The sequence below is a fragment of the Musa acuminata genome, chromosome BXJ3-10, assembly GCF_036884655.1.
Source record: "Musa acuminata AAA Group cultivar baxijiao chromosome BXJ3-10, Cavendish_Baxijiao_AAA, whole genome shotgun sequence".
Classification (NCBI taxonomy): domain Eukaryota; kingdom Viridiplantae; phylum Streptophyta; class Magnoliopsida; order Zingiberales; family Musaceae; genus Musa; species Musa acuminata.
In genome coordinates this window covers 20,025,511-20,052,128 of record NC_088358.1, presented here as the reverse complement: position 1 = coordinate 20,052,128, position 26,618 = coordinate 20,025,511, and the positions used below count along the sequence as shown (strand labels likewise).

Sequence of the window (26,618 nt, the reverse complement as noted above, 5' to 3'; positions counted from 1 at the left end):
CTGCAGATGCCAAATAGGTCATAACAAAACCTAGAAGGTTTCCTGCTATCAGAAAGTTCAACAGGAGTGGCTTTGGAAAACATCATCTTCCCAGGAGAGAAAACTTTGAAGCATAAAAGACTGGTGGTTTTGGGAATTGTTCAAGAATACTGCATTGATCTCAAGACAGGAGAAGAACCCTCAGTACATTAAAGTGATGAGGCAGCTCAGACTGACTATAAAATAGAAATTACAGGCCAGTCATGTTAAATGAAAGAATAAAAAAATTAGCATTCCAAATGCACAAGGGTCACTAAAGTACCCTCAGAACATACATCTATAATCTATTATCATTGACAAAGAATTGAAAACATTATTAGAGGATTGAGCTATACATTTGTTGCTATGACTCTGAAACAGATGGCTGCTTTACATGAGACTTTTTTTTATTGTGATTGATTTCATCTTGGCAGCTGATGACAACTCTCCATGTGTCGAGCTTGACAGTGAACTGTATAGTGTGGTTAACTAATTTGTACTTAATTGTTTGAGTTAGTTTATGTTGAAAGTTTACTACTATCGTCCAGGGTTTGTCTTAGGTTAAGGATATGGATCGGACCAGCAATTATCTTCTGATACAGCCTTCTGCCATCTTTTCCTGAAGATATCTGATTCAACATAAGATCGCTGCCTCACCTGCAAAATAGCTCGATCGAATCAAATTAGGATAAAGAAAGCAGAAAAGAAAGATGGGCCTTATTTGTCCAAGACAGTAGTAACAGAATATCAAATAGTAGTAGGTGCTTGAATATATCATCAAAAAGGTGACCAGAAGCAATATGGCGAATGCAATTACTTACCGCATAGCTGTCGTTGGCAGCAGGTCTTTCAGAAGATACCTGTCGAGTACAAATCTATGAGTCAGATGGGTCAAAATAACTATAATTTGGAAAAGGCATGAGAACCTGACCGGTTCTCCATAATGAAGACTTAGACATGAAACAAAGTATAATACTTGGTCATTGCATCTTCGAGATTACAAAAAAAACTGAAGAGCCGAATAGTTCATGAGGCATTTGGAACAAGGGTGACAGGAGAAGGTTGTGGTCGAAAGTGATAATATTATCATTTTGAAAAAAAAAATATTTTATGAAAATTTTTGAAAGTTAAGATATTAAACAGAATTTTTTTCAAGAATAGTTTTTAAAGAAAATTTCAATATTATTATTATTATTATTATTATTATTATTATTATTATTATTATTATTATTATTATTATTATTATTATTATTATTATTATTATTATTATTATTATTATTATTATTATTATTATTATTATTATTATTATTATTATTATTATTATTATTATTATTATTATTATTATTATTATTATTATTATTATTATTATTATTATTATTATTATTATTATTATTATTATTATTATTATTATTATTATTATTATTATTATTATTATTATTATTATTATTATTATTATTATTATTATTATCGTGGATGATAAGAATATTAACCTCTTGCTCTGGTACCACAATGGAACTGGTCCATGAATCGCCTTCCCCTGGCCCCTCCTAGCCACGCCTCCCTTTTCCCCTGGGGGTTCGATCGTAGAAGAAGAAGGGCCGCCGATTCCCCCTCTCGCCTCCTCCTTCCTCCTCCTCCGTTTAACTTCCGACGCGAGCGTGCGAGAACAACCCCCAACACCTCGCTTCCCTCCCACCACGAGAGGAAGTCACGATTCCGTCACCGATCCGCACATGTACCCACCCAGAAGAGCGGTAAATAGGCGAGAAAGATCGGATCTTGCGCCTCTTCCGCCGTTGATCTCTCGTCCGAACATCTCTCCGTGAGAAATCCCGAAATCCTGGGTGCTTTTTCTACCAGAATTGGTGCATCTCCGCCCGTTTTCGGTTCTCTCCTCTCCCCTCCCCTCCCCCCCCCCCCCCCCCCCCTCTCGACCCCTTCTTTGGGCCTCAAGGAAATCCGGCCTCTTTTCTTGATTTGGGGCTCGCCTGGTTGGCCGCCGAGGATCCTGGTGCTGGGATATTCGAGTCGGCCAATCGACGCCTTCTGGATCGGTTTCCTGAGGTCTTGGTTTTGCGGGAGCTCCAGGGTTTTCGTCTTTGTTGAGAGGAAATCAGGTCCTTTCTGATCTCGAATTGTGCTTTGGAGGACTGGGATTGGTCACATGGAAGAGGACTGCACTTTAAGGTTTGGGTGGGTTCCTTGTCTACTCTGGTAGACCGGTTCATCTGCAGTGGCTTTGGTGGTTCTGGAAGTAGGCAATGCTGTACTAGCACGAACTGATCTGGGTTATTTCTGGTTTTTGTGACTTCCTCCTTTGTGTAAGTTTGATTTTGCCACGAGAGGAGAAAACCTTGCTGAGTGATTACACAGTGTTATAGTTAGGTTTATGCCCAATTCGAAGGTGTATGTCGTTTTCTTGACTGATTGATGTGGGTTGGGTCGAGAGCAATGGCGAGGTTCTGAATCTGGATATGTGTGTGGGGACATGGTGCAGAAGCAGGAGCATGGCTGGTGGTCCGTTCCCTTACCGGAACAACGTTACTGGAAAGTAGGATTTCTAGCCAAACGAGGCTCACTGTGCAATGTCTCGCTGCTTCCCATTTCCACCACCAGGATATGAAAAGAAGACAAGTGACCACATAGACTTGCTAGCAGAGGTGCTGAAGTTATATGCATTCATTAATTTGTTTGTTTTAATTTACCTTTATTTTGTTGGCTTATCATCTTTTGGTTGTGCGCAAGCTGTTTTTGCATTGGCCGAATCTTATTCTTTACTTTTGCAGATAACATGTTGTATGTATCCTATGTGGCAAAAACTTCTGGTTCAATAAATTATCTGGTTTTGCTTGAGACTATTAATCACAAACTGAAAAATGCATAAACTTTTAAGTGCTTTGTAACTAAGACTATATTAATCGCTTTGTTGATTGCCTTATCACATGTCAGTGCGGCAAGTTAAATACTGGATTAGTTCTAATGGTGACGGGATCTTATTTTATGACACTGAACTACTATGGTCTTACATTTGTTGTTTTAGATCACCTGAAGTTTGATGTTGGAACATGTTGGATTTTGGTGGTGCTCCTTTTCCCTTTAAATAATGAGCCAAACATTCTAGGATTTCAGTCTTATTATATGGTTTTCAACTTTGGCTCTCATGGCTATTTTTGTCCAATTTTCTAGTGCCATTACAGCAGGAAAGGATTTTTTACCTTACCATGTTCAACTAAAAAGCCGTTGAGATATATTTTCTGTTATGTTCAATTCATGACTTATGGTGGACAATACAACATCTTGATGTATCATGTTGGTCTTTGTTATTGAAGTTACTCATCTTTATATGTTTCATTTCACTTAGCTATATTTTTCATAGAATTAAATACAATGGCATAGCTAGCATTCTGTATTAATCCAACTGAGAACTTGTGCACAGCTACTGTGGTATGCCACATAATTATCGAACTCCGCGTTTTTTAATAATTTTTTGGTGTCTGTTTAGAATGTACCATCTGGAACATCCTGGTCCTATTAGTTTCCATTACTAGTGGTGGTATCAGTACCAATAGTGAGCTTAAATTTTAAACTTGATCTTTTTCACATTTTTACTTGATTTTTTCACTTATCATTTGATTTCATGTTTTTTGTTTTCTACTAAGTCTACAATTGTAACTTGTGAAGTTTTACTGTGCTGAAGCTTGTGACGGTAATTTTAAGTCTTACCACACTTAAACTTCATGCTATCTGTGACACAAACTTTTTTTTTTCGAAATTATATCTTTAGTTGAAAGAGGAAACAAGTTTTCATTTTTCTCTTTTAAAATTTAGTTAAGTACAAGCCAACTTATTTAGTTCTTGCCATAATCATTCTTTGGATGAATTTGATTCCTTTAATTTAAATCATTAACATTCTCTTCAGAGTACTTGAAGATTTAAAATGGCTTTCTAGTTGAGATTCTCTCTGGTAGTTAAATGTTAATACAGAAGCTTGAGTGAGGTAGGGCTAGCTCATACTTAGCACTCCTAATGTGCTGACAGTGCCATGTAGGCTTTTGACTTGTGTTTTGGTTCATTATACCAGTTTGAAACTTAGTCTTTAAGTATTACATCTTCTGTAAGTATGATTATTAGAGACCGATATGATATGATGCAGATTAACCGATATACATTACTGAAAAAGCTTAGTTCCAGTAAGGATAGGGATATTAAACTATGCAACAAATCTGCACTTTTGTTTAGGGGTAAGACATTATGGACTATTTTTGTAGGTAAAGGTGATAATCAGTGATGTACAATTGAAATGAATTTTTAATGTATGTTAGGGGGGGAAATATCTACTCTTAGTAAAAATAATCATAGAGAAAGCAACAAGAAGTATCAATGAAAGAAGAAATTATCATTTGATGTCACTGATAATTTTGATAGGTGATACAAATGATCTAAATTTATTCACTGATTTTGTTGATCGTCTATTGCTCAACATTAAAAATTGAAGTCTCGTAAGAATTATCTGCATAATACTTCTAAAATCACCCAATGTATTAAAGCTCAAACATTATTTAAAAGTCTGATTCTTTGGATATATATTGTAATCAACAATAGAGTTTGATGTGGATGTGGGAATATTTATATGTATTTTGTCGGAGAGTTCCATTCTTTTTAGTAACTAGAGAAGTAGAGCTTGGATACTCAGTTGGAAGGTAGTCTCGATAAGTAAAGCTTGGATAGTCATGTGAGACAGATTTTGCACTTTGGGTGCTAATCATGACATTTTATGATGTACGGTAAAAAGAGATTTCTTAATGTGCTACTAGCCTTGTTTTCTGCAATCCTTTGCATTTTTACAATAGAAGGCAAGCTTTAATACAATGGTGAGGTTGCACCTTTGCACCATGGTGAATAGAGTTTGAGGTATGGAAACAATCTCTCTCTACTTATAGAGACAAGGCTGCATATGTTAGACTCTTCCCAGACCCAGCATTGGCGGCATTGGATTTGTCCAAAACTAAATATCAATTTATGAAAACTATTGTATTTTACTCATATAAGAGGGCAAGCTCTGGTTTCATCATAAGGGTGCTCCTTTTTGACATGGGTAACCACAATTCAAGTCACGGACTTTGTCTTTTTGTTTCCAAAGGTGAGACTATATATGTCATGACCTGAAGCCTTGTATCAGTGGGATCTCATGCATTGAAACTCAAAGCCTTGTATCGGTGAGATCTCATGCATTGAGCTCCCCATTATAGCTTTAATTTATAGGAGCATCGTGATTGTTTCTGGGAGTCATAATTCCAGAGTTCTGCTACTCACTGATTTTTGAGGTACATTTAGAAAATGTTGAAACTGTTTATGTTGCCATGTCATTAGTTTGATAACTTGATGTCATTTTGTAATGTTGTGTATGAGATTCATACTTCTTAATTTACCTACAAGTGTTTTCTTATGTTCCAAAAATGCAGTCATCTTAAACTTCTTAGGATTTAATAATTTAGGTGCCTTACCTTGATATATGCTGTTCATCTAAAATACTGATGTATTAAAGTTAGTGGGAAGCTTGATGATATAAGCTCCTAGGTGCGAAACATTTAATTAGTGCAGTTGATTAGTTTATGTTGAATATGATATTTTCTTTCTGATGTTTCAGTTGGTTTGATTTAAATTTATATCATGTTTTTTTCCCTATGTGCAGCTTAGTGATAGCTATCTGGATTAACAGTAGATCGGTTATTGGGGGGGTTCTTTTCTTGGTTCCTTTACTTTTTGGATGTTGTTTTCTAATATATTATGATATCTGGATAATGGCATGCAAACTTTTTTCGCTTGGCTGAAGTAGCTCTTCGTGTTGTTTACATGTTTATAGTTGAGTTAATGTCTTTGTAATGTTGTTAGATCATTTTTTGGTGAGGATCTGAAACTTCAAACTTGTTTACCTTTGCTTCTGTGGTCAATTTTGTCAACTTTTAGGAGAAACGTAAAGAGAAGAAACATAAAAAGGAGAAGGACAAAGAAAAGAAAGAAGATAAAGAAAGAAAAGACACAGATCGGAGTAAAGGTAAACACAAGGAAAAGAAGGACCGAAAAGAAAAGCATAAAGAGAAGAAAAGAAAGAATAAGAACAAGGACAAAAGCAGGATATTATATGACAGGGCTGACAAACAGACCGAGTCTCCACATGGAGACATGCTTGGAGAATGCAGTCAGAAGACTGAGGAAACTAAACCTTCTAAATTTGCTGAGAAATTGGAGAGGAAGATTGAAGATGAAGAAAAAATGGCAGCAAACAGAGAGGCTGACAACTTCCAAAAAAGCATCGGTAACTTGGCTGATGCGACTGCAATGGTCAAGGAAAGAGTTGATGGTGATAAAATCGTTCCCCCCACCATGGGTCCTCTACAAAGGAGAATTGATGGTTTTGAAAGGCCGACCGACAAATTTACTTTTTCTACTCAAATCAAAAATGAGGCACTGGGCTCTGCAAATGCAGTCAAGAAGGAAAAAAGTACACATGACAAATTGGTTCCAAAACTTCCTAGTACGGGACAAAAAGGAAATGGTCATACAAAATCACCCTTGGAATACCCGGTGGGTTCTGTTCACAAAAGATTTGAGGGTCCATATGCTGCAGCTGCAATGGAAATTGATAACCAAAATAGTAAAAAAGTTGTCTCAAGCTCCAACAGTGACGTTCCAAGAACCATTAATGGGATGGGCCAACCAGCACAAAGCTTTTCTGCTTGTAAAAATGTTGGTGCTATCGGTCTTGCCACTAAGATGGAGGACAGAGGGCGAGCTAACAAAATCCTTCAAAACCACATCCTTGCAGAGCAAAGAAGAGTTGTTGGGATGGACGAGGCAGTGGCGAGGGATGCCAGCAACAAGATTGAGGAGGGGAAAGCGAAGAGCAAGGAGAGGAATGCTGATGATAGGAAAAAGGAAAGACATAGGGACCGGGTTCGCGATGAGAAGAAAATCAAAGATTCAGACAAGCACAAGGGCAAAAAGAAAGAGAAGACGAAAGTAAAGGAGAAAGGTGAACAGAAGGATAAAGAACTAAAAGAGCCAAGAGATGGCAGGAAAAAGGATCAGTTAGATAGTCTAGATGTAAAAACTTTAGCACCTCAGACAGATAATGCAGAGAGTTACCTTACTGATGAAACTATGAAGAAGAGAAAGGAAATTGATACAAATGGTTTTTCCAATGGTAAGTCATCTAATTTATCTATTCCTTTGTAATCCTGTAAGTACTCTTAGTTTCTATGGTGTTATAAACCTCATTTGTTTGGTTTATATCACTACATTGTCCCTGACATTGCAGAGAATAATTTGAGGCCCAACAAATTTCCAAAAACAGATCCTTCATCTCACCTTGGTGAAGAGAATGGGAGGACACTGGAATCATCACATGTTGGTGCAGCTAGTTCTCCATTAAAACTTGGAGCCATAAACAATGTTCTGGTGGAAAAGCCAATAGATAACAAGGAACACAAGATAAATGGCAAAGCGAGAGCTCAGTCATTCTCTGACAGATCGAGGCATCCAGTTGCTACAGATAGTGGTGCAACTGGTAAAGCTTATACAATTCCCCACCCGGACTCTGTGCATCTTGACAAAATATATTCTATTCCCAAAGTGGATGAATGGCCCGAGTATGACGACCAAGAGTGGCTATTCAGCAGCTGTCACCTGCTGCAAAAGCCGAAGACACAGCTTGGAGGTGATGAGGTACCCCAGGTTTGGTCCGAAGTACTCAGAATCGAGTCAGAGGACGTCGTTGCTTTGCCTTATGTCATACCTTTCTGATATCAGATGTTCCTGATAAGTGCCTGATTTACCTTGGAAGATATGGCAGCATGAACGAATAGGTGATTTGTTCTTTTGGTGCCTTCAGTTTCCATATCCCTGTTATTTCTGCTATGAGCTTCCTGGCTGAGTGAGAAAAAAAAAGGTCAAAGAAAGATGGCTCTATACTTGCAAGACTTGGATAAACTAGCATTCATATGGTTCAAGTCTGAATTATTTTCAGATACATAAGTGATTCAAGTCCATGAAATAGAAGGGAGATATTGCTAGATCATTACGGCGCTTCCACTGTCTTCAAGTGTTCAGAGGAGAGCTTGGTCTTCTTGCACTGTCGCACAATTTTGATTTGTATCAATGTAAATCTTTTGGTAAACAGAAATGTACATTGGAGGGGGAGAGGAGATGATGATATTGAGTCTTCTGTGATTCATCCATGTTTCAGTTGTTATGGTTGGTTTACTTCTCTTTCTCACTCTCTTGGAAAGTTTTGATTTGTATCATATTCGACCATTTTTCATTATGCAGTCAATGATCTTATTGCTTCAAGTCATGATGAATGGTGCAAACTTGGATTCACATCAATCATCATCTATTGCTATTTTCTTTGTCGACTATGGGGAAGAAATGCAACATACCATTGTACGGTGATGGATCAGTAAGAGAATGCTACAATGAATGATTCACAGACACTCATCATCTCGAACACCACTCAGGTGTTTGTTTGCAGTTGTTCATGACATCTGACACGATCCTTTCGACCATGCATCTGCCATCCATGAAGATCTCAGGGTAAGTCTCCTGCAAGCCGCCAAGCATCCTCTTCGCCGCCTCCACAATCTCCACGGCTGCTGCGTCGATCAACCAGTGAGAGCCCGAACCTACGGCGCCAACAAGTGCGGCGACCCTGTCCGAGATCGGCACAAGCACGCCTCTAATAAAGCTCCAAAAGTTTTCGATCTCGGCCGCCATGTGATGCTTTGTACCCGCTTGCCATCTGAGGACTCCAAATGGCAACACGATGAGAAGAGCAGCTCCCGAAGAACTCACACACCAAAACAGTGGCTTCAGCATCGTATCCTGGGGAGGAACTCCCATCAATGCCATCAAAAGGAGAGGATAAGATCGAACATATTTTACATAGCCATGGAGAAGAGATGAGGTATCACTGTCACCAGATGGAACCTCAAGAACACTATTAATGGAAGGCACTGCATCAGAAAGGGACAATTCTTCCGAAGACATTATAAATTCTGCTGACCAAGCGCAGGCCAGTTTCAGATGAGGTGAAGGTGATGAATGGGCTTGTTCGATGGGCAACGCTGGCTCAGGAGGGAGACTGCAGCTGAACACTTTCACAGCAGAAGTGAAGCTGCATGGAGACCTTTATGTCAGTGATGTGATGGTGGTGAAGGAGAGAGAAACCATGTCCCCACATGTTTCTTTTGGATGGTAGAGAGAAGATGATGGAATCAATGATGGAAAGGGAGGTTGGTATAAATGCCAAATCAATATATATATTTTTTAATCTTTTATTTATATTTTCTTTAAAAAATAATTTTATTTTGTTACCCTGAGTTGCATGCAAGAGGTTGGTAGGGGTAATTTGAAGCTACATGGAATTTATACCAGAAGAAAAATCATCCAATAGATTTATATCGACGAAGAAAAATATAAATTTTTGGTCATATATATATAATTAAATAAAATAAATACTTTTTTTGAATTAAATCAAAGTTAAACCATCAACTCTCGTATAGATCCGAATAAATTTTCTTCTGATATCCTTAGATTTACTAGAGAAAATATTAAAACCACTCAAAGTATTTTTTTTCTTTACAAAAATACTTACAAAACAAACAAATCATGATTTCTAAGGGTTCTTTTTACACTTAGTTTCTTGTCCATCAACTAATCTTATTGTTTAAATAATTTGGATTAAAGAACTTTGTTCACTTGATCCTAAACATCCTTTATTCCTTTCAAGAATGGAAAGTATGCCATTTATCTAAAAAGACAAAGAGAAGCTCTCGCCACTTTGCTTTGTATGCTTAAAAACTCTAACATGAGCAGATGTTAAAGAGATGAATGACACCTTAATCTGCATTCCATTTTGTGCTGATGCATTTTAATGCAATATAGCTTTTACTTTCCTTGGAATGAACAAAAAAAGTAGGAGGGAGTGCTTAAAGCTTCCACTGGATGCTTGACCATAAAACACTTGGAACACTTCAATTGATGCATAGTTGATTCCATCACATGAATCATTAAACAGTCACCCAAACAGTGCAATGAACACCTTTCTGCCATCACCAAACTTTGCTGGTTGATGAAAGCATGCCTGTCTCCTCCACAGATTTCAAAGAAAAGAAAGCAGCTTTCTCTGAGACAGCCACAGTCTTTGTACAACCATGTGAAAGGTTATACCATCAGCATCATCGGTTGGCTTCAGGAATCAATGCCATGGTTGGCACCAAAGAATCTGAAACTAAAAGTTTGGGATGAAGAATTAGAGTCCAGGTTTCAATGTGAGGCACATGATTCAGGGTGGTTGTCTGCATGCTGCTAATGAAGAAGGAGAAGAAGGTGAGGGAGAGAGAGACAGAGAGAGAGAGAGGGTGGGGTGTGGGGTGGGGGGGGGGGTCTCCCAAAGCAGAGCCAAAAGAGACAGAAACATGTGAGGCTCAAAAGAGACAATTTTTGAGTTGTCCAGCTTGAAGAGAAGCATCCCATCAACTTTCTCACACAAATGAGAAAGGCAGAAGAAATGAGAAAAAAAGGATTTTTAATGCACTGTCAAATTCAACTAAAGAAATTTGTGCACACAACATTCTTTTTTTTAACTGTTAGAATAGTTTTTTGGGTGCTTTCTTTGTACTGAAAAGTCTGACACCAATCATGTTTATTCTTTTATTTTAAGAACTGAGAATTTAAGGCTTATTTATGAAAATAATTAATTTTTTTGAGGATAAAACATGTGTCATATTTTTGGTATTAAATTATATATATGTTAAAATTTATAAATTGGCTGTGACAATTATATGTATTTTTTAAAACTAATAACATGATTGTTTTTTCTTACACTTAGAAAACATAAAAAAAGAAAAAAAAACATAAAAATAATAATAATAATGTCTAAATTATTTAGTGTCGATTATATGAATATTTTATCTTCTTATATCTATATAAAAAAGTTATGTCTCCAGTTAAATTTAAAATATTTATATTTTTATTATTTATAGCTTTTAAGTCTATAGTAATTGTATTACTCCTTCTCACCAATAACATAATTTTTTTTTTCTTATGTTTAGAAAATATAGTAGTAATGATATTTTTTGAAAATTTCTAAGTAGCACTCAAAAAATTCAAAAATAATACTCCTAATAATGTGAAAATATCATTTTACCCCATATGGGGTTGACTCTCTTTGTTTACAGCATTATACGAGGGTTGGTCACCCCCTTTTACCATAACCATCGTGTAAGGGTTAGCTACCCCTCCTCCATTATGCACGGGGTTATCATCGTAAGTTATTAAATTTCGATAAAAATAATGTTGTAAATGATGATCGGCAAACTAAGTTGAGTGGAGGAGACGATCAAAGCGATAGAGAGTTGAAAAAAAAAGTATGAATTTTTTTCAACAATTCACCCAAATAACAATAAAAAATATAAAGTAATGCCTATAAAGGCCTACTCACAAAATTTCCAAAGGCTTTGGCCTCCCCCTATAGATAGAGAACCTTTTTGACTCCACTCAAGCTACCCTAACAATGCATTGAGTTGCCTTCTGAGTTGGGATATGAAGTGTTCGCAGATGGTGTTTTCTCTTGGACCTTCTGATGTGTCCCTGAAACTTTCTGTACATGCATGATGGAGACATCAAGATCCACAAGGGTCCACAAAATAATTGCAGAGACATGAAGCAACAACAACAGGAAGAAGCCTTCAAACACAAATAGAGATTGTTCTAATGAAACTTGCTTTTCCTCATATGCACAACACAAAAACACATGAATCATCATAAAATGTTTTCTCTCTCAATTCATATACAAGTAAACAAAAACAAAAACAAAAGATCGGATGCGATCCGGCACACAGATCACCATAACGGACGGTTCGATTTGATCCAAATTAAAAAAATATTTTTAAAATTTAAATATGATAATTTAATTAAACAAAATTACAAGAGTAATCGCAATGTGGCAAACTATTGTCGTCTGTGATTGTCTATGCTGCTCACAATCTTTCTATCAGTTACTTACTTCTCCTTCTTGTTGGCTTCATCTCCTCATCTTCTCTAATACTTTCTACCAATAACAACAATAGTACTAAATACGGAAGAAGCCAATATAATCCAAGCGGCCAATTTGTCTCCTCCCATAGCAAGAAAGTGAGCAATTCCAACGCTATACACATCAGAGAGCGCACCCCAAACGTACGCATACAAGTATTTGTACGAGCTACGCATCCATTAGGCGTAACGGCTGTGATGTACCCGTATGGGTTTTCTATGCGGGCGTACGCAAGTCTTGTCGCTCGGTAGAATTCCGCTCACATGGCCGTATCGGTGATTGATGTCGCGACCGCCTCCATTTTGCATTTCTCACCGTCCGATCGGATCACGCTCATCTTAATGCAAGATCCGACGGTATACGATGGTTCTGTAGACCCTCTGCCTTCCCTCCGCATTCTCATTACTGGAATTCCCCCCTTCGACTGTCAGTAGCACTCAAAAGTGTCGTCTCTTTGAGGGGGGAAGAGAGAGAGATAGAGAGAGAGGACATTGGCGAGATCTTGGGAGATGGAGGGCGAGGAGAACCGGAGGGAGCAGACGCCAGGTGGGGGTCTTCTCCTGTGCTTCGTGCTCTTCGCGTTGCGTGGATTCTTTTGGTGTAGGTTTTTGTGTGGTTTTGGGGCTTAGATAGTGTGTTTCCTCTTCTTGAAGGGAGCGCGAGCCATGGAGGTGGGAAGGTGTGCCACCGGTGCGGGTGGGTGTACCCCAACCCGCACCCCAGCAAGAAGCACCGGACGGCCCACCGGAAGCACTGCAGCGCGGCGGCCCCGGGGCTGCCGGATGGAGCCGCCGACGTAGCCGCAGCCGTGGAGGTGAAGATGGCGCCTCCTGAGCAGCTCTCCGATGAGGACCCGAGGAATGTGTCTGGTACGGAGTCATAAGTTTTTACCGTTTTGTGCCTTCTGTTGCTCATCTTTTGGGGTTTGGTTGGTGCGATTGAGTTATTTTGCAGGAGAGGAGGTGGTGGAGGAGGAACCAAAGCCGGAGGGGGAAAAAGGGAGAGGAATGGACCAATCTGGAGTAGACGTCGAAGAACCGTGTAAAGGTGCGATCTTGGAGGCCGACGCCGCCGGTATGTGGACTACGTTGTGGCGATCTTTCATTTCTTTGCTATTTTCAGCTTATACTTTCATGAGACTGTCGAGGTCTTTTGGGTGGATTGTTTATCTTTACATAGCATAGGCCAAAAGGCTTGAATATGCTATCAACGTTTGCTGTTTTGATCTCTGTGGAATTTTATTGCGTGCCGTGTTCTCTTTATTCTTTCTTTATTTTTTTTGTTAATGGTTATCTTCTCTTATAATTAAATGGTAGAAAATTACTACCAGATTGTTAAATTGATGAACTAATATATTTCTTTTGATTGGTAAGAAATATAAGATTATGTGATGAATTGAGTTGTAATTTAATGACTTCCTGAATTGACAGTTTTATGGATAATTTAACTGTTTGTAAATTGGAACCATCACCATCAATTCTTAACCGGTCTGTGTTTTTCATGACTCCAAGGCTTGAATTATTGAAAGGATTGACATCAGTTCTTTCCTTACATGTTAGCTGTGAATTCAGCATATCTTTGTATATAACAAATTTCCTTCTTAGTTTTTGTTCAGATTTTTTTGGTGGATTTTTAATTGAACATATACTTCTTATTGTCATCTTTGACAAATTCTGCCATCATTCTATGAGTTCATAGAGATGTTTTGTACAGCTCATGTATGGCTTGTTCCGTTGTTACCTGAAGTCTTATACTTGTCCTTGGACTAGTATAATGTGCATGATTTATGTCATATAAGCTTAACTTGCTAATCCTTTACCTTTTGTTTGGTATATGAAAAGGGTGATTTAAAATATCTTAAGAAACTACATCATGGACTGGGATTCTCTGTTGTACCTAACTGGTGCAGTGCAGCAGAGGACTATTTGCTATGACTAGTCCTCTAGAGATCTGAAACTATTGACCAGAAGTATGAATGTTCTGTTCTGTTGCAGTTCAAAAGAAGCTCATGAATCTTTGGTGAAATATTTAAAATGAGATTAACAATTTAAGTATGTAGATTTGAACAAGATATGTTATTCTAAAGACACTTCCTTGTAGTATAGTTCTTCTCATTTGATTTGAAATTTTCACAATGCACTGTACCAATGCAGATTATTCTCCCGAATCAGATGCTTCATGTCATGGCAACAAGGTTCTGAGTTCTGATGTGGAATCAACGGCAAGTCAACTGGATGACACAATACACTTGGACAATGATTCAGTCACATGCCGAGGTGATAAGGTCTGTACAATGGAAGGGATAGATAGTTCATCTGAGTCCCCTTTGACCAAAGGATTTTGCCTAGATGCTTTGGAGGAAATGGATCATGCTGCAGTTCAAAATATGGTAGATAGTGCTACTGTAGAAGATAATATAATCATTGGAAACTATGTAGAAGACAAATTAGATATGCAGATTCCTGGCCCGCAGATCCTACCTCATGGTTCTTGTGCTAATTCCTCGCTGACAGACTCTGAGTTTCAGAGGATAGACAAATCCATGGAGTTTAGCATGATTGTAGATCAAGCAAACGCAATAACCACACTGGTTTCTGGTCTTCCTGATGAGGTTTCGGCAAATACAATGGAATTTGAATCAGTCATCTGCACTTCACCAGATGAGAAGACTGATGTTGCAGGACAAATCTCCCAAGTTCAGCCATTCTGCAATGATGGGCCATCCATGGGGTTTAGCATGATTGTAGATCAAGCAAATGCAATAACCACACTAATTTCTGGTCTTCCTGATGAGGTTTCGGCAAATACAATGGAATTTGAATCAGTCATCTGCACTTTACCGGATGAGAAGACTGATGTTGCAGGACAAATCTCCCAAGTTCAACCATTCTGCAATGATGGGCCATCCATGGGGTTTAGCATGATTGTAGATCAAGCAAATGCAATAACCACACTGATTTCTGGTCTTCCCGATGAGGTTTCGGCAAATACAATGGAATTTGAATCAGTCATCTGCACTTTACCAGATGAGAAGACTGATGTTGCAGGACAAATCTCCCAAGTTCAACCATTCTGCAATGATGGGCCATCCATGGGGTTTAGCATGATTGTAGATCAAGCAAATGCAATAACCACACTGATTTCTGGTCTTCCCGATGAGGTTTCGGCAAATACAATGGAATTTGAATCAGTCATCTGCACTTCACCAGATGAGAAGACTGATGTTGCAGGACAAATCTCCCAAGTTCAACCATTCTGCAATGATGGGCCATCCATGGGGTCTAGCATGATTGTAGATGAAGAAAATGCAATAACCACACTAATTTCTGGTCTTCCTGATGAGGTTTCGGCAAATACAATGGAATTTGAGTCAGTCATCTGCACTTCACCAGATGAGAAGACTGATGTTGCAGGACAAATCTCCCAAGTTCAACGATTCTGTAATGATGGGCCATCCATGGGGTTTAGCATGATTGTAGATCAAGCAAATGCAATAACCACACTGATTTCTGGTCTTCCTGATGAGGTTTCGGCAAATACAATGGAATTTGAATCAGTCATCTGCACTTCACCAGATGAGAAGACTGATGTTGCAGGACAAATCTCCCAAGTTCAACCATTCTGCAATGATGGGCCATCCATGGGGTTTAGCATGATTGTAGATCAAGCAAATGCAATAACCACACTGATTTCTGGTCTTCCTGATGAGGTTTTGGCAAATACAATGGAATTTGAATCAGTCATCTGCACTTCACCAGATGAGAAGACTGATGTTGCAGGACAAATCTCCCAAGTTCAACCATTCTGCAATGATGGGCCATCCATGGGGTTTAGCATGATTGTAGATCAAGCAAATGCAATAACCACACTGATTTCTGGTCTTCCTGATGAGGTTTTGGCAAATACAATGGAATTTGAATCAGTCATCTGCACTTCACCAGATGAGAAGACTGATGTTGCAGGACAAATCTCCCAAGTTCAACCATTCTGCAATGATGGGCCATCCATAGGGTTTAGCATGATTGTAGATCAAGCAAATGCAATAACTACACGGATTTCTGGTCTTCCTGATGAGGTTTCGGCAAATACAATGGAATTTGAATCAGTCATCTGCACTTCACCAGATGAGAAGACTGATGTTGCAGGACAAATATCCCAAGTTCAACCATTCTGCAATGATGGGCCATCCATGGGGTTTAGCATGATTGTAGATCAAGCAAATGCAATAACTACACTGATTTCTGGTCTTCCTGATGAGGTTTCGGCAATTACAATGGAATTTGAATCAGTCATCTGCACTTCACCAGATGAGAAGACTGATGTTGCAGGACAAATCTCCCAAGTTCAACCATTCTGCAATGATGGTCCATGCAATTTGGAGATTACTGATGGTGAACTCTTTGAGACTCCTACTCATTTATCAGCATGTGGTTATCAGATTGCATTGCCTGCTAACTCACCAGTAAATGGAAATGACCCGGAGTGTCCGCATTCATTACCAATATCATCAAACATGCTTTTGGTTGAATATACCAAGGTGAAAATTGAGTCTCTTGAAGACTCTGGGTTGGTGGAACCTGATCTTACAATTTGTGCAAATGCTGAAGCAGGAAGCAACATAGGTAGACATGTAATTGTTGAGTCGTCAGTTGTAGAATCAGATAAAAATGGCAAAAGTATTTCTTCAACCTTGCAAGTTAATGTCAATGAGATGGAAAGGGATGAGTCAAATGATGAACGCAACTGTCAGGATATGAACAGTGATAGGTCTCAGGTGGTCAATGAATTTGAATTTGAAGATGGGGCATCAGCGAATAAGTTTGAAGGTCCGAAAGGAGAATCAGATTGGCTTAAAACACCTGAACAAGTTCCAAGTGTAAACAAGGCAATGGATTTAGATGATCGAGTACCTAATTCATGTGAAACTTGTTACCTGTACAAAGGAAAGGGTACCAACCTATCTCATGAAGGAATCTCAGCTGATAATTTGAGGGTTGCAGATTCTGCTGTCTCGCTTTCTGGTATGAGCCAATTTAGTGCAACATCTGAAATAAGTAATAATAGTCAAATTGTTAGACAAGGAACAACAGAAATAAACATTGATGCTCTGGTTGAGGATAAAAATCTTGAAATGTTTAAAGAAAATAATATGGATTTAAAAACAAATTCTCAACCTGAAGGTCATACCACAGAATTGGAGCCTCCAACCAGAGATGATATTGGAAGGACAGAATTGCAGAACAACGAGGATGTAATTGTTGCAGATAGTGTCTTAAGCTTAACCCAAGAGGATTTCAGCTTCAGGTGTTTACGTAGTGTTTTGAATAATTACTTGGATCAACAGGATGTCCAAGAAACTCCTGTAGAAAGATTCAAACAAAATGCTGATCTCGATGAAACAATTGATCAGTCTCAGAGGCAAGCAGAAGCTTTTTTCAAGGAAGAAATTTCAGAGAATGGGCTTCCTAGTGAGCATTATGATACACTGTATCCCAACAAAGATGAAACTAACAAAATGGAGACTACATGTGGATATCAACTGGAACTGCAGAATGTTTTTGTGGTTGGAAGAATTAACCATGTTAGCAGTGACAAGAATAACTCATATAACCCATTTGTTACAGAAATGGATCATGTGCCCACTGCTGAAAAAGAATATAGTCTTCTCGCCATACTCGAGGATGAACCAAACACAAATGCACACAGTAAAGCTGGTTTGTGCCATGATGATGAAGAAATCCTTAAAACTGAGGAATGCTCTGAATCGAAAGTTGATGTGCGATCTTTTATTGGAAAGCCTGGCAATGATTATGACTCAAAAACTAGTGATAGATCTGGAGTTGCTCCTAGCATCTTTTATCAGTCTTCAAAAGAGGAAGATGTTCATGACAAATCTATGCAACAAAATGAGTTTTATATTGAAATGGTAGATTACTCGATCAATTCAAACAGCCAAACCGGCAACATTGATGCAGTTTCAGAATCTGTTCCAGGTTAGAATTATATCTGTTTTTCTTTCTGTTTGATGCTAGCGGATACTTTGACATACTCTGGAAATTCATTTTATTATTTGGGAGAAACACTCTTCACATTGCTGCTTCAGGTTTATTTTAACAAACAGTCCATTCTGACAAAGAAGATCTAGGGCATTGAGATCAAGCAAAGATAGATCCAACTACTAAAGAACAGTAATGCTCATGTGATGTAGAACAGAATAGAGAGAACAGAGAAGTAGAGAGAAAGCAAGAGAGCAAGAGAGCAAGAGAGCAAGAGAAGAGTGTAAGAGACTCGAAGAGAGAAGATGCAAGCATTTTTTCATTCAAATCTGAAGTGCTTGATTTATTGACAAGCTCTACTATTCATAAGGGTTTAGGAGTATTGGTACATTTAGTGAAGACAATGATTCCCAAAACTAATCTTTTAGGGAATTAGTATGTCTTCTAGAAATCCAAAATGTGACTTCTAGGATATCTAAATAGTAAATGAGTGCATTTAGTACCAAGGGAGTCTCTAGAAAAACTAATTGATGACTTTTTGTTGATTATAAACTTTTCTAAAGTTTTTTGTAAAGCTAGATAGTTCTTCATCATCATGTTTCTTCAAAATTCTAGGCGATCAAATTCAGTTGGTCTGGATCTTATCTCTAATAACACAAGGGTATACTACAAGGCAACGAAGAGGCACTAGAAAAAAAAAGGACATGGAAAAAGCTCTACATGATCCAGAGTAGAATTTCAGTGTGGTTGAATCAGCATGCCCGATAGTTGCTAGAACTTCATTCCATTTAGTGATTGTCATTAAACTACCGATCTCATATGGAGTCTTAGTTGTAGATGGTGATGCATAATTTATAATTTACAAGAGAAAAGTATTTGTCAGATGCCTAGAACTTCTGTAGGAGTCAGCATCTGTAACTCATTGTTGCAAACATTAGAAGTTGAGACTGGTGAACAAACTTTTAGTTCTCTCAGTACCATTCAATTTATTTAGTGACTTGGAAGATGTCATGGCCCCTGCAAGATTTGCACTTTGAACTTCTATGAGGTCAACACATGTGAAAGATGTTGAACTATCTATGAGGGCTTTTCTACGATAATGAACTCAAGAGTTCTAAAGTGAACTGTTGTGTTTTGGACATGGCCATCGTCATCGAGTTATTTGAAATTTAATCATAATTCTTTTTTCTTTTTAAGGGTCTTTTACCTGTTTCAAGAACTATTCTTTACCACTTCTATTTCAGATGGAGCAATACCATCCTTGAGTAGTGCAATGGAGGAAGGGTCCAATTTTGATGCAGAAGTTTCACCACCCACAGATTCTCTCGTCACTAGGGATCTACACACTTCTGATCCAACAACAGAAGGTACTACTCACAAAAGCAATCTCGATCACAATGATACATTGGAAGAACCTTCTGATCCAGCAGCAGACTCTCTCGCCACTAAGGATCTACACACTTCTGATCCAGCAACAGAAAGAACTATTCACAATCTCGATCACAATGATACATTGGAAGAACCTTCCTTGATACCCCTTGTGGAGCCAGAGCAGAAATCAGATTCTATTGAGAACAAATCAGTCCATGATTCCAAAGATGAACCGGAAGGAAGAAATATCAAAGAGGAGAACACTGCCGGCGAAGTGCCAGACTCGAATGCTGGAAAACCACATGTTATGCTGAAGAATCTCCTTGCTGAAGCAGAACTTGAGAGTAAACAGGAGGCAACCGGCAGCCAAGGGTACAATGCATCACCGTCGTCCAAGAGAAGTTGTGGGGGTTCACAAGATGATGGACAATCACTGAGAACAGCAATATCCGATGGGCCTCTCGATACTCAAGCGGATCACAGGGAATGGAACTCTCCTGCTAGGCTCCCTGTCACCAAGCATGAGAAGAAGAAAGCAAAAGGAAGGCAATCTTGGGTACCATTCATTTGCTGTCCCTCTGTGAACTGAGTTCATATGCAGGAAATGGAACATTGTTGTCATTCTCTATCCTATTTCTATCGAAAATGAGATATCAAGATATTGCAAGTTTGTTGTAAGTATTAGACCTAGATAACATGATACTCTTCTTTTTGCTTTGTTTTTTTGTAAAATCCAGTTGATAATTCTTACTACATTGGTATTTGGCATCAGTTTCTTTGTGATAAATGTCGGTACACAAGTATTTGGTGAGTGGCTTCAAATGTTAGTCTTGATTAGAATGAAATCGAGTAGTTTATATCTATTTCTTTGCAAGGATTAGACCCCCCCCTCTTGTTCTTTCCTTATGTTGTTTAGGTTGAAACCTATTTGAGGTTTGCTTAACAATGATTCTTGTGGAGCTAACTAGAGACCAGTATGGGATTCTCATATTAAGGTGAATGGAACTCTAAATAACTTATAGATTTTTAAATATTAATCCAAATATATTTAGGTTCTAATGATAATGGACCTACCATAGTCTAATGAATCAACTCAGTTACTTTCCACATAATCTTTTTGCATCATATTATTCATTCTGATAAGGATGTGATAACTGACATGTTAAATTTATTGATCTAAAATTATATAAGCCCAAATCATTAGTAGTGAAGTCAACAATTGTACTTCCAAATCCAGTAGGACTATATCTGGTGTCAAAAAAGGCAAATATATATGTTCTCTCTTGCACTCATAACAGCTCAAATTTAAGTGGCTGCAGAGGCAGTGTGACCAGAAAGGTAATAAAAATGTTCTCTCTTGCTGACCTCTTCAGCGTTAACACCACAAAGAATGCAGCAAAGGAAGCATAACGATCCAATTTTGGTGGATGAAAATACAAAAACCAACCACGATGGTAAATTGTCACTTTAAAACCTTACAACACTGTAATTGTCCCCTACAGATGGTTGGACCATCACTTGATACCATCTCATGCATACAAAAGTTTTCATGCCAAGTAAAACGATCAAAGGAATCTCAATGTATCTCGAATGGTCATAGGTAATGTTGTTAGTGACTTCACCCGTTCGTCCCTGTCGCCTGCTGCAGATTGCCTAGTTTCCTGCTTTCTGTAGATTATTACCAAAAGCAAGTCGAGGTGTCATTTATGTGCATTTGCAGCATTAATTTCATGGTTGTTTAACTTTCTAAGATAAAGAGTACTTACGCTGGCTTCCGTTGGCTCTAATTTGCTCATTTTAGCAAAGATGTTGCTGTAAAATTTGGCATCTTTCTTGTTGTATTCCTTCATCTTCTCCTTCAAAGTTTTGTATTCCAATTTCACATCCCTATATGATGACACAACCATGAGTGGACCAAGTATCGATAGTGAATGTCTATACTCGAACAGTAACATCAAAAAATATTTTCACCCTTGGCAAACCTGTTATCAGGATCAATTTCAAGTGCTTTCTTAATGTCCAACTCTGCAAGATCAAAGTCAGCGAGCTGGATATAAGCTTGGGCCCTCCTATACAGGGCCTTAACATTTCTGCTCTCAGTCTCCAGCACCTAGATTTGCAATCGCTCATACTTAGTATACATACAAAATGAAGGACTACTCCATATCGGTCAATTCAACACATATGATGAGCTGAGATAGCGATCAATACCTTCGTGCAGAGCTTTTCTGCCTCTTTGTAATCTTTGAGCTTCAATTTGCAGGCTGCATTGTTGAGACTGCATATGGCTTTCAGTGCTTTGGATTGCTTCTTTTCCTCTTCACTGAATGAGCTGTCATGCTCGATGAACTTTGAACCCTGTACACAAAGAATAACAAAAGAGATAAGTGACAAATATCAAAATAATTATATGGGACAAAGAGACAAGAAACTGATGAAATACATAAAACAAAACCTTTTCGTATCTCTTGGAAGCTCTCATATATTTGCCCATTTTGAACAGTGCATTTCCCTCTTCTTTCTTTTTAGCAGCTGCTTCAATCTTCTCTGCAGTGTTCATGTCCCATGACTCTTTCTCCTGAAGATATATGTTGTGAGATTCGTTTGTTTCCAGAACTAGAATGTGTTCATCAAATATGTAAGTTTGGGAAGAGATACACACCTTTACAAATGATACAAGCTCAACCTCATAAATAACAGTGGAGTTGGCAGGAACCACAGCAAGGTCCTGCTTTGATTCAGTGGACAAGAAGGCATATTCAGGTGGAATTGTCACCAAAGCAATCTCTCCGTTATTCATTGTCATCACTGCTTGGTCAAGACCTTCGATAACTTTTTCTGTCAAAAATATCATGAATCAACCATTCCTATTTTCATTGGCACTTGATGCAGACCCAAAAAGGAAAAAAAAAGGACAAAATGATAATAATACCTTCAGCAGTCTTGAACTCAAATGGTTCCTGCTCATCATGACCCTTCTTCACAAAAATTGTCCCATCTTGTAGTTTCCCAATCAGTTTCACTGGAGATACCAAACTAAAAATGCATCAGATGTCAACCTAAAGGGAACCAAGTCATATGACTTGTGAATCACTACCTGTCACAACTGCTCCTTCATTTGGGTGATCATAACCTTCTCCTTCCTTGAGGATCATTTTAATTATCTTCTTGTCATCCCCTATCTGTGTAACAGTCTTCCAAGAGACTAACTCAAGCTCCACATAAAGATTTGCATTTGGTGGCACGGCACCTTCGTCTCCAGAAGCTGGTCTACCTTTCTCACCAAACGCATCTGTCCTCCAAAAGCACATCAAACATAATTGCTAAGATTAAAGTTTATAACAATTTATCCGTAGTTAAACTACAAAATTAGTCTGATTAACTTACATTGTGGTTTCACAGTGAGAAGCACCTTTTCAGCCCTCTTCATAGTCTTTACAGCTTTAGCTAGTGCAGGACAGAAGAGACCTAACCCCAGGAACATATTCCAGTAAGCAAATAAGACCAGCATTCCAAAAACACAGTTCGTTCATACTATACCAACCATCTTTAACGGTAAATTCTACTCCCTCTGATTTTGAGATAACAGTTCCATCCTCAAGCCGGGCTTCATATTTCACTAAAGAGACAGAAGATATTGCCAATTTTAGGTTTATAAAGCACACATACAACAACGAACCAGTTTTCAAGGACAACAGAATGTACCGAGCACTTCATCTAAATCTTTTGGATTCTCCCACTTTTCTCCTTCCTTGAGGATCTTCTTGAATATACCACCATCTTTGCATATGTCCTTGACACTACACCATGACAGTAGCTCCACATCAAATTGGAGAGTGGCATTCGGTGGGATAGTGGGAGGAGAACCATGTTCACCATAAGCCAATTCCGGAGGAATGGTGAAGATGGCATTTTCACCCTTCTTCATGGTTTTAATACCTTGATCCCATCCCTTTATGACTTGACCTAAAAGAAGGAAAGTGCAAATAAGAGGCTTACGCAATTGATTTCTTGACAGAGGTTCCAATACATGCTGGTAACTGAGGTGTGCAGAACAGGAAGCATGCAGAAAGTGCAAGCAATAGAAGTTGTGAACAGCTCATAGTCACTCTTCTGGTGCTGTTGATGCATATGTGCAGCAGACATTAGGCATAGCAGACAGCAAACACCCAAAGTAACTATCGAGTTTCCAGAAAAGGCAACTATTCATCATATCTTAGATAGCAACGAGCATGGTAGCATTCCTTTGGAGAATCTATGACCACGAAATGAGCAGAAGCAAGTCTATAAAGACAAAAGCCCACCTTGACCGAGCTTGAACTTGAACGGCGTACCCCGATCACGGCTCGAGTCGAACTTGGTCCCATCGAGCAGAGTCCCAGTGTAGTGCACTGCGATCCAAAACCACAAAGGTCAGGTTTTTCGTCATCCCAAAACTCACTCGCCAAAACCAACGAAGGGAAAAGAAGAGCAAAACACGCTACTTTTCACCAAAGCTCGACAACCCATGTACCTTCAACTTCGTCGCCGGCCTCGGGCACGTCCCACCCGTCCCCCTTCTTGACGAGCTTCTTCTTGAGCCCCTGCTTCCCGATCTCCTTCTCCTCGCCGATCTCGAACGAGGGGTCCTCGTCGGGGAGATCCATCAGGCGGTCGTCCGCTGCCTCCTCGCTACCCGGGAGATCGAAGTCTTCCTCCTCCATGACGGCGGCTCGGCGCAGAGATTAGGGCAACGGGATTGGTTTCGGACAACGCGAGCGATCGAACCGGATTGGGGGGGGGGGGGGGGGGGGGCGGATAAAGACTAGAGATTTATAGTGAGCAGCAAAGCAGAAGGGCTTCTAGAGACTTCTGAAGGGCGAGTGAAGCGTTTCCCATTCGACCGCTTCTATGTATACAAAGATTATTCATTTTTATATATTTAATAAAACATTAATATTAATATTTTATTTATCTAATTTAATGTTTATGATTGGCTGGAATAGACGATTGTAATCGATGTATTTACTCGTTACTAACCTCTTTTTTTTTTTTTTTTTTTTCTTTCTTATCCTTCACATATGCCTTATACAAAACAGTTAATTCTAGATTTAAATTCGTTGTTGTACTTCCTATAATGAAAGAAGGGCGATTTTTCTAAAAGAAAGCTTCTATCACTTTTTTTTTTATAATGCCGCCTCACGTTTTCTGTTTTTTTATTCAGTATTTTTATTTTTTTCTAATATTTTAAATATCATTCGTTATAGTCGGTTGTCGTCGTATGTCTATGTCTCATTGTGAGATATCATTATTTTGATTCTTTTATTTTCGTCCTATCATGATCATTTCCGACGATGATCAATATAGATATCAAATATGAAAATTAAGAATAATGATATGATATTAGAAAAGTAAAAATTTGAAGAGCTTTTATAAGAAAATCAATCGTGATAAAAGGAGTTTACTATTCATAATCTTTTTTACTATTTATAATCCCTTAAAAATAATAAAATATTATTTTTTTTTATTATTTATAATTTTAGTATTATCGATTTTATTTTATTTTTTCCTACAATCCCTTATTTTATTATGCTCCCTATCGCCACCATCACTATTAATATTGCTACGTTGCTTATCATTGTTATCAAAAGTCATCCTCCAAAGAGGAAGAAAAAAAAAATAGGAGGAAGATGGAGAAGATGAGAAACAAGAAAATAATATTTATATTTATTTATAAAAAATAATTTTAAAATAATAAAAAAAATAAAAAAAAAATAAAAAATATAATTTATATATGAATCCAACTTGATCAATATATGTCTAACCTAATCCAATCCACATACTGAATCGGGTGTGACATGGTTTGGCCAACGTGATCCAAATTTGAGTGTAAAACTATCTTCTATTGAATCTCAGATTTTGATGATAAAATCAATTGATAAAGTTATGATTTAATCAGTGTTTGAGTGATGTTAGACTAACTTTGATTATGGAAAGGTAAATCGATTGAAGCAAGAAGAATCAGACATTAGGCTAGAGTGAAACATGTCAAAAGATTGGACGTTGGGCCGGAGGACTGGTCGACGTGTAGGAAGGACTTCATGCCATGAGTTCGGGCATCGGACAAGAATGATCAGATATTGCACCAAAAAGATCAGATGTTGTGGGAGGTCAACATGTTGATCGGGCAACACACCGAAGGAGAGGACCAAGTGTCAAAAGTTCAAACGAAGCGCCGGATGAACCAATGATATGCTGAACAACATAAGATTTGTGTTTGTAATCGGTCGTGTCTTGATCAAAGTATGTTATGTCGTAATTGAGTTAGTTTTGGGTGTAACTATGCTAACTCAATTAGGGGCCCATTGGACCTGTTCTGGGGTTGAGTTAGGCTCATTGAGAGGCCTATTCAATGACCCAAAGTTGGGTCAAGCAGTGGTATCGCTAGAACAAGCGGTGGAATCGCTTGTGAGCTGGAAAAATACGAAATGTACTTCTTACAAAAGACCCTGGTACTGTTAGTATTAAGTGGTGGTACCACCCAAGCATAATCTTCCATACTATGTCAGGTGGTGGTACCGCCCAATGTCAGTACTGTAGGTGGTGGTACTGCTTAGTGTTAGTACTGTAGGCGGTGGTACCTCTAGTACCTCGAAAACCCGAGGATTTAAATTTTGGCTCCAAATTTTGAAGTCATTTAGGGTCTATAAATATCCTACTAATTCCTGCTTAGGTAAGCAAGAAAAAGAGTAGAAAGGGGAAAAGTATACTTAAGAAAAAAATATGTAATCTCTCTTGAGTTATTGAGTCTGTTCCTCGTAAAGTTAGAAGTTTTGTAAGGGAGGAGTGAGGTTTAAAAGAGAGGTGTAAAGGTTCTCTTCTGAGCCTATGAAAAAGAGAAATATTGTAAAGAGGGTAGATAGTCTTTGCTCATTGAAAGAAGATCGTTAGTGAATGTCGGTGGCATCGACGGAAGATGAATAAGGAGTGGACATAGGTCGCAATGACCGAACCACTATAAATTCGGTGTGCAATTTTTGTTCTGCTTTTCATTATCATTCCTTATTGATTTAACTACTACTACTCTTACTTACACTCTAAGTTTAAAACATATTTCTCATACAGCTTCATCAAATGAATTTTTTCAAATCGACGTTTTT

The 26,618-nt window shown here is 38.3% G+C and overlaps 3 protein-coding genes across 4 annotated transcripts; 2 read left to right on the top strand and 1 right to left on the bottom strand.

The window, feature by feature from the left end:
• Positions 1 to 1,533: 1,533 nt before the first annotated feature.
• On the top strand, positions 1,534 to 8,371 carry LOC135651733 (uncharacterized). 2 transcript variants are annotated; one of them, XM_065172121.1, is made up of 3 exons: positions 1,534 to 2,678; positions 5,986 to 7,222; positions 7,373 to 8,371. In XM_065172121.1, the coding sequence occupies exons 1-3, from the start codon at positions 2,604 to 2,606 to the stop codon at positions 7,819 to 7,821; spliced, it is 1,761 nt and encodes a 586-aa protein (XP_065028193.1). In that variant the 5' UTR covers positions 1,534 to 2,603; the 3' UTR covers positions 7,822 to 8,371. The 2 variants fall into 2 exon arrangements, with proteins under 2 accessions (XP_065028193.1, XP_065028192.1); XM_065172120.1 differs by having other exon boundaries at positions 7,337 to 8,371.
• Positions 8,372 to 12,542: 4,171 nt separating this feature from the next.
• On the top strand, positions 12,543 to 20,353 carry LOC135651553 (uncharacterized). The gene is made up of 5 exons (XM_065171709.1): positions 12,543 to 12,658; positions 12,766 to 12,981; positions 13,067 to 13,186; positions 14,266 to 18,105; positions 19,353 to 20,353. Exons 1-5 carry the CDS (start codon positions 12,622 to 12,624, stop codon positions 20,066 to 20,068), a joined length of 4,929 nt encoding a protein of 1,642 aa, XP_065027781.1. The 5' UTR covers positions 12,543 to 12,621; the 3' UTR covers positions 20,069 to 20,353.
• Positions 20,354 to 20,870: 517 nt separating this feature from the next.
• Positions 20,871 to 24,254, bottom strand: LOC135651554 (70 kDa peptidyl-prolyl isomerase-like). Its single transcript, XM_065171710.1, has 13 exons — positions 23,993 to 24,254; positions 23,784 to 23,870; positions 23,185 to 23,445; positions 23,024 to 23,098; positions 22,867 to 22,947; positions 22,577 to 22,771; positions 22,412 to 22,501; positions 22,142 to 22,317; positions 21,935 to 22,057; positions 21,691 to 21,837; positions 21,462 to 21,589; positions 21,246 to 21,366; positions 20,871 to 21,147 (listed from the first exon to the last, which is right to left on the bottom strand). Exons 1-13 carry the CDS (start codon positions 24,180 to 24,182, stop codon positions 21,133 to 21,135), a joined length of 1,689 nt encoding a protein of 562 aa, XP_065027782.1. The 5' UTR covers positions 24,183 to 24,254; the 3' UTR covers positions 20,871 to 21,132.
• Positions 24,255 to 26,618: the final 2,364 nt, after the last annotated feature.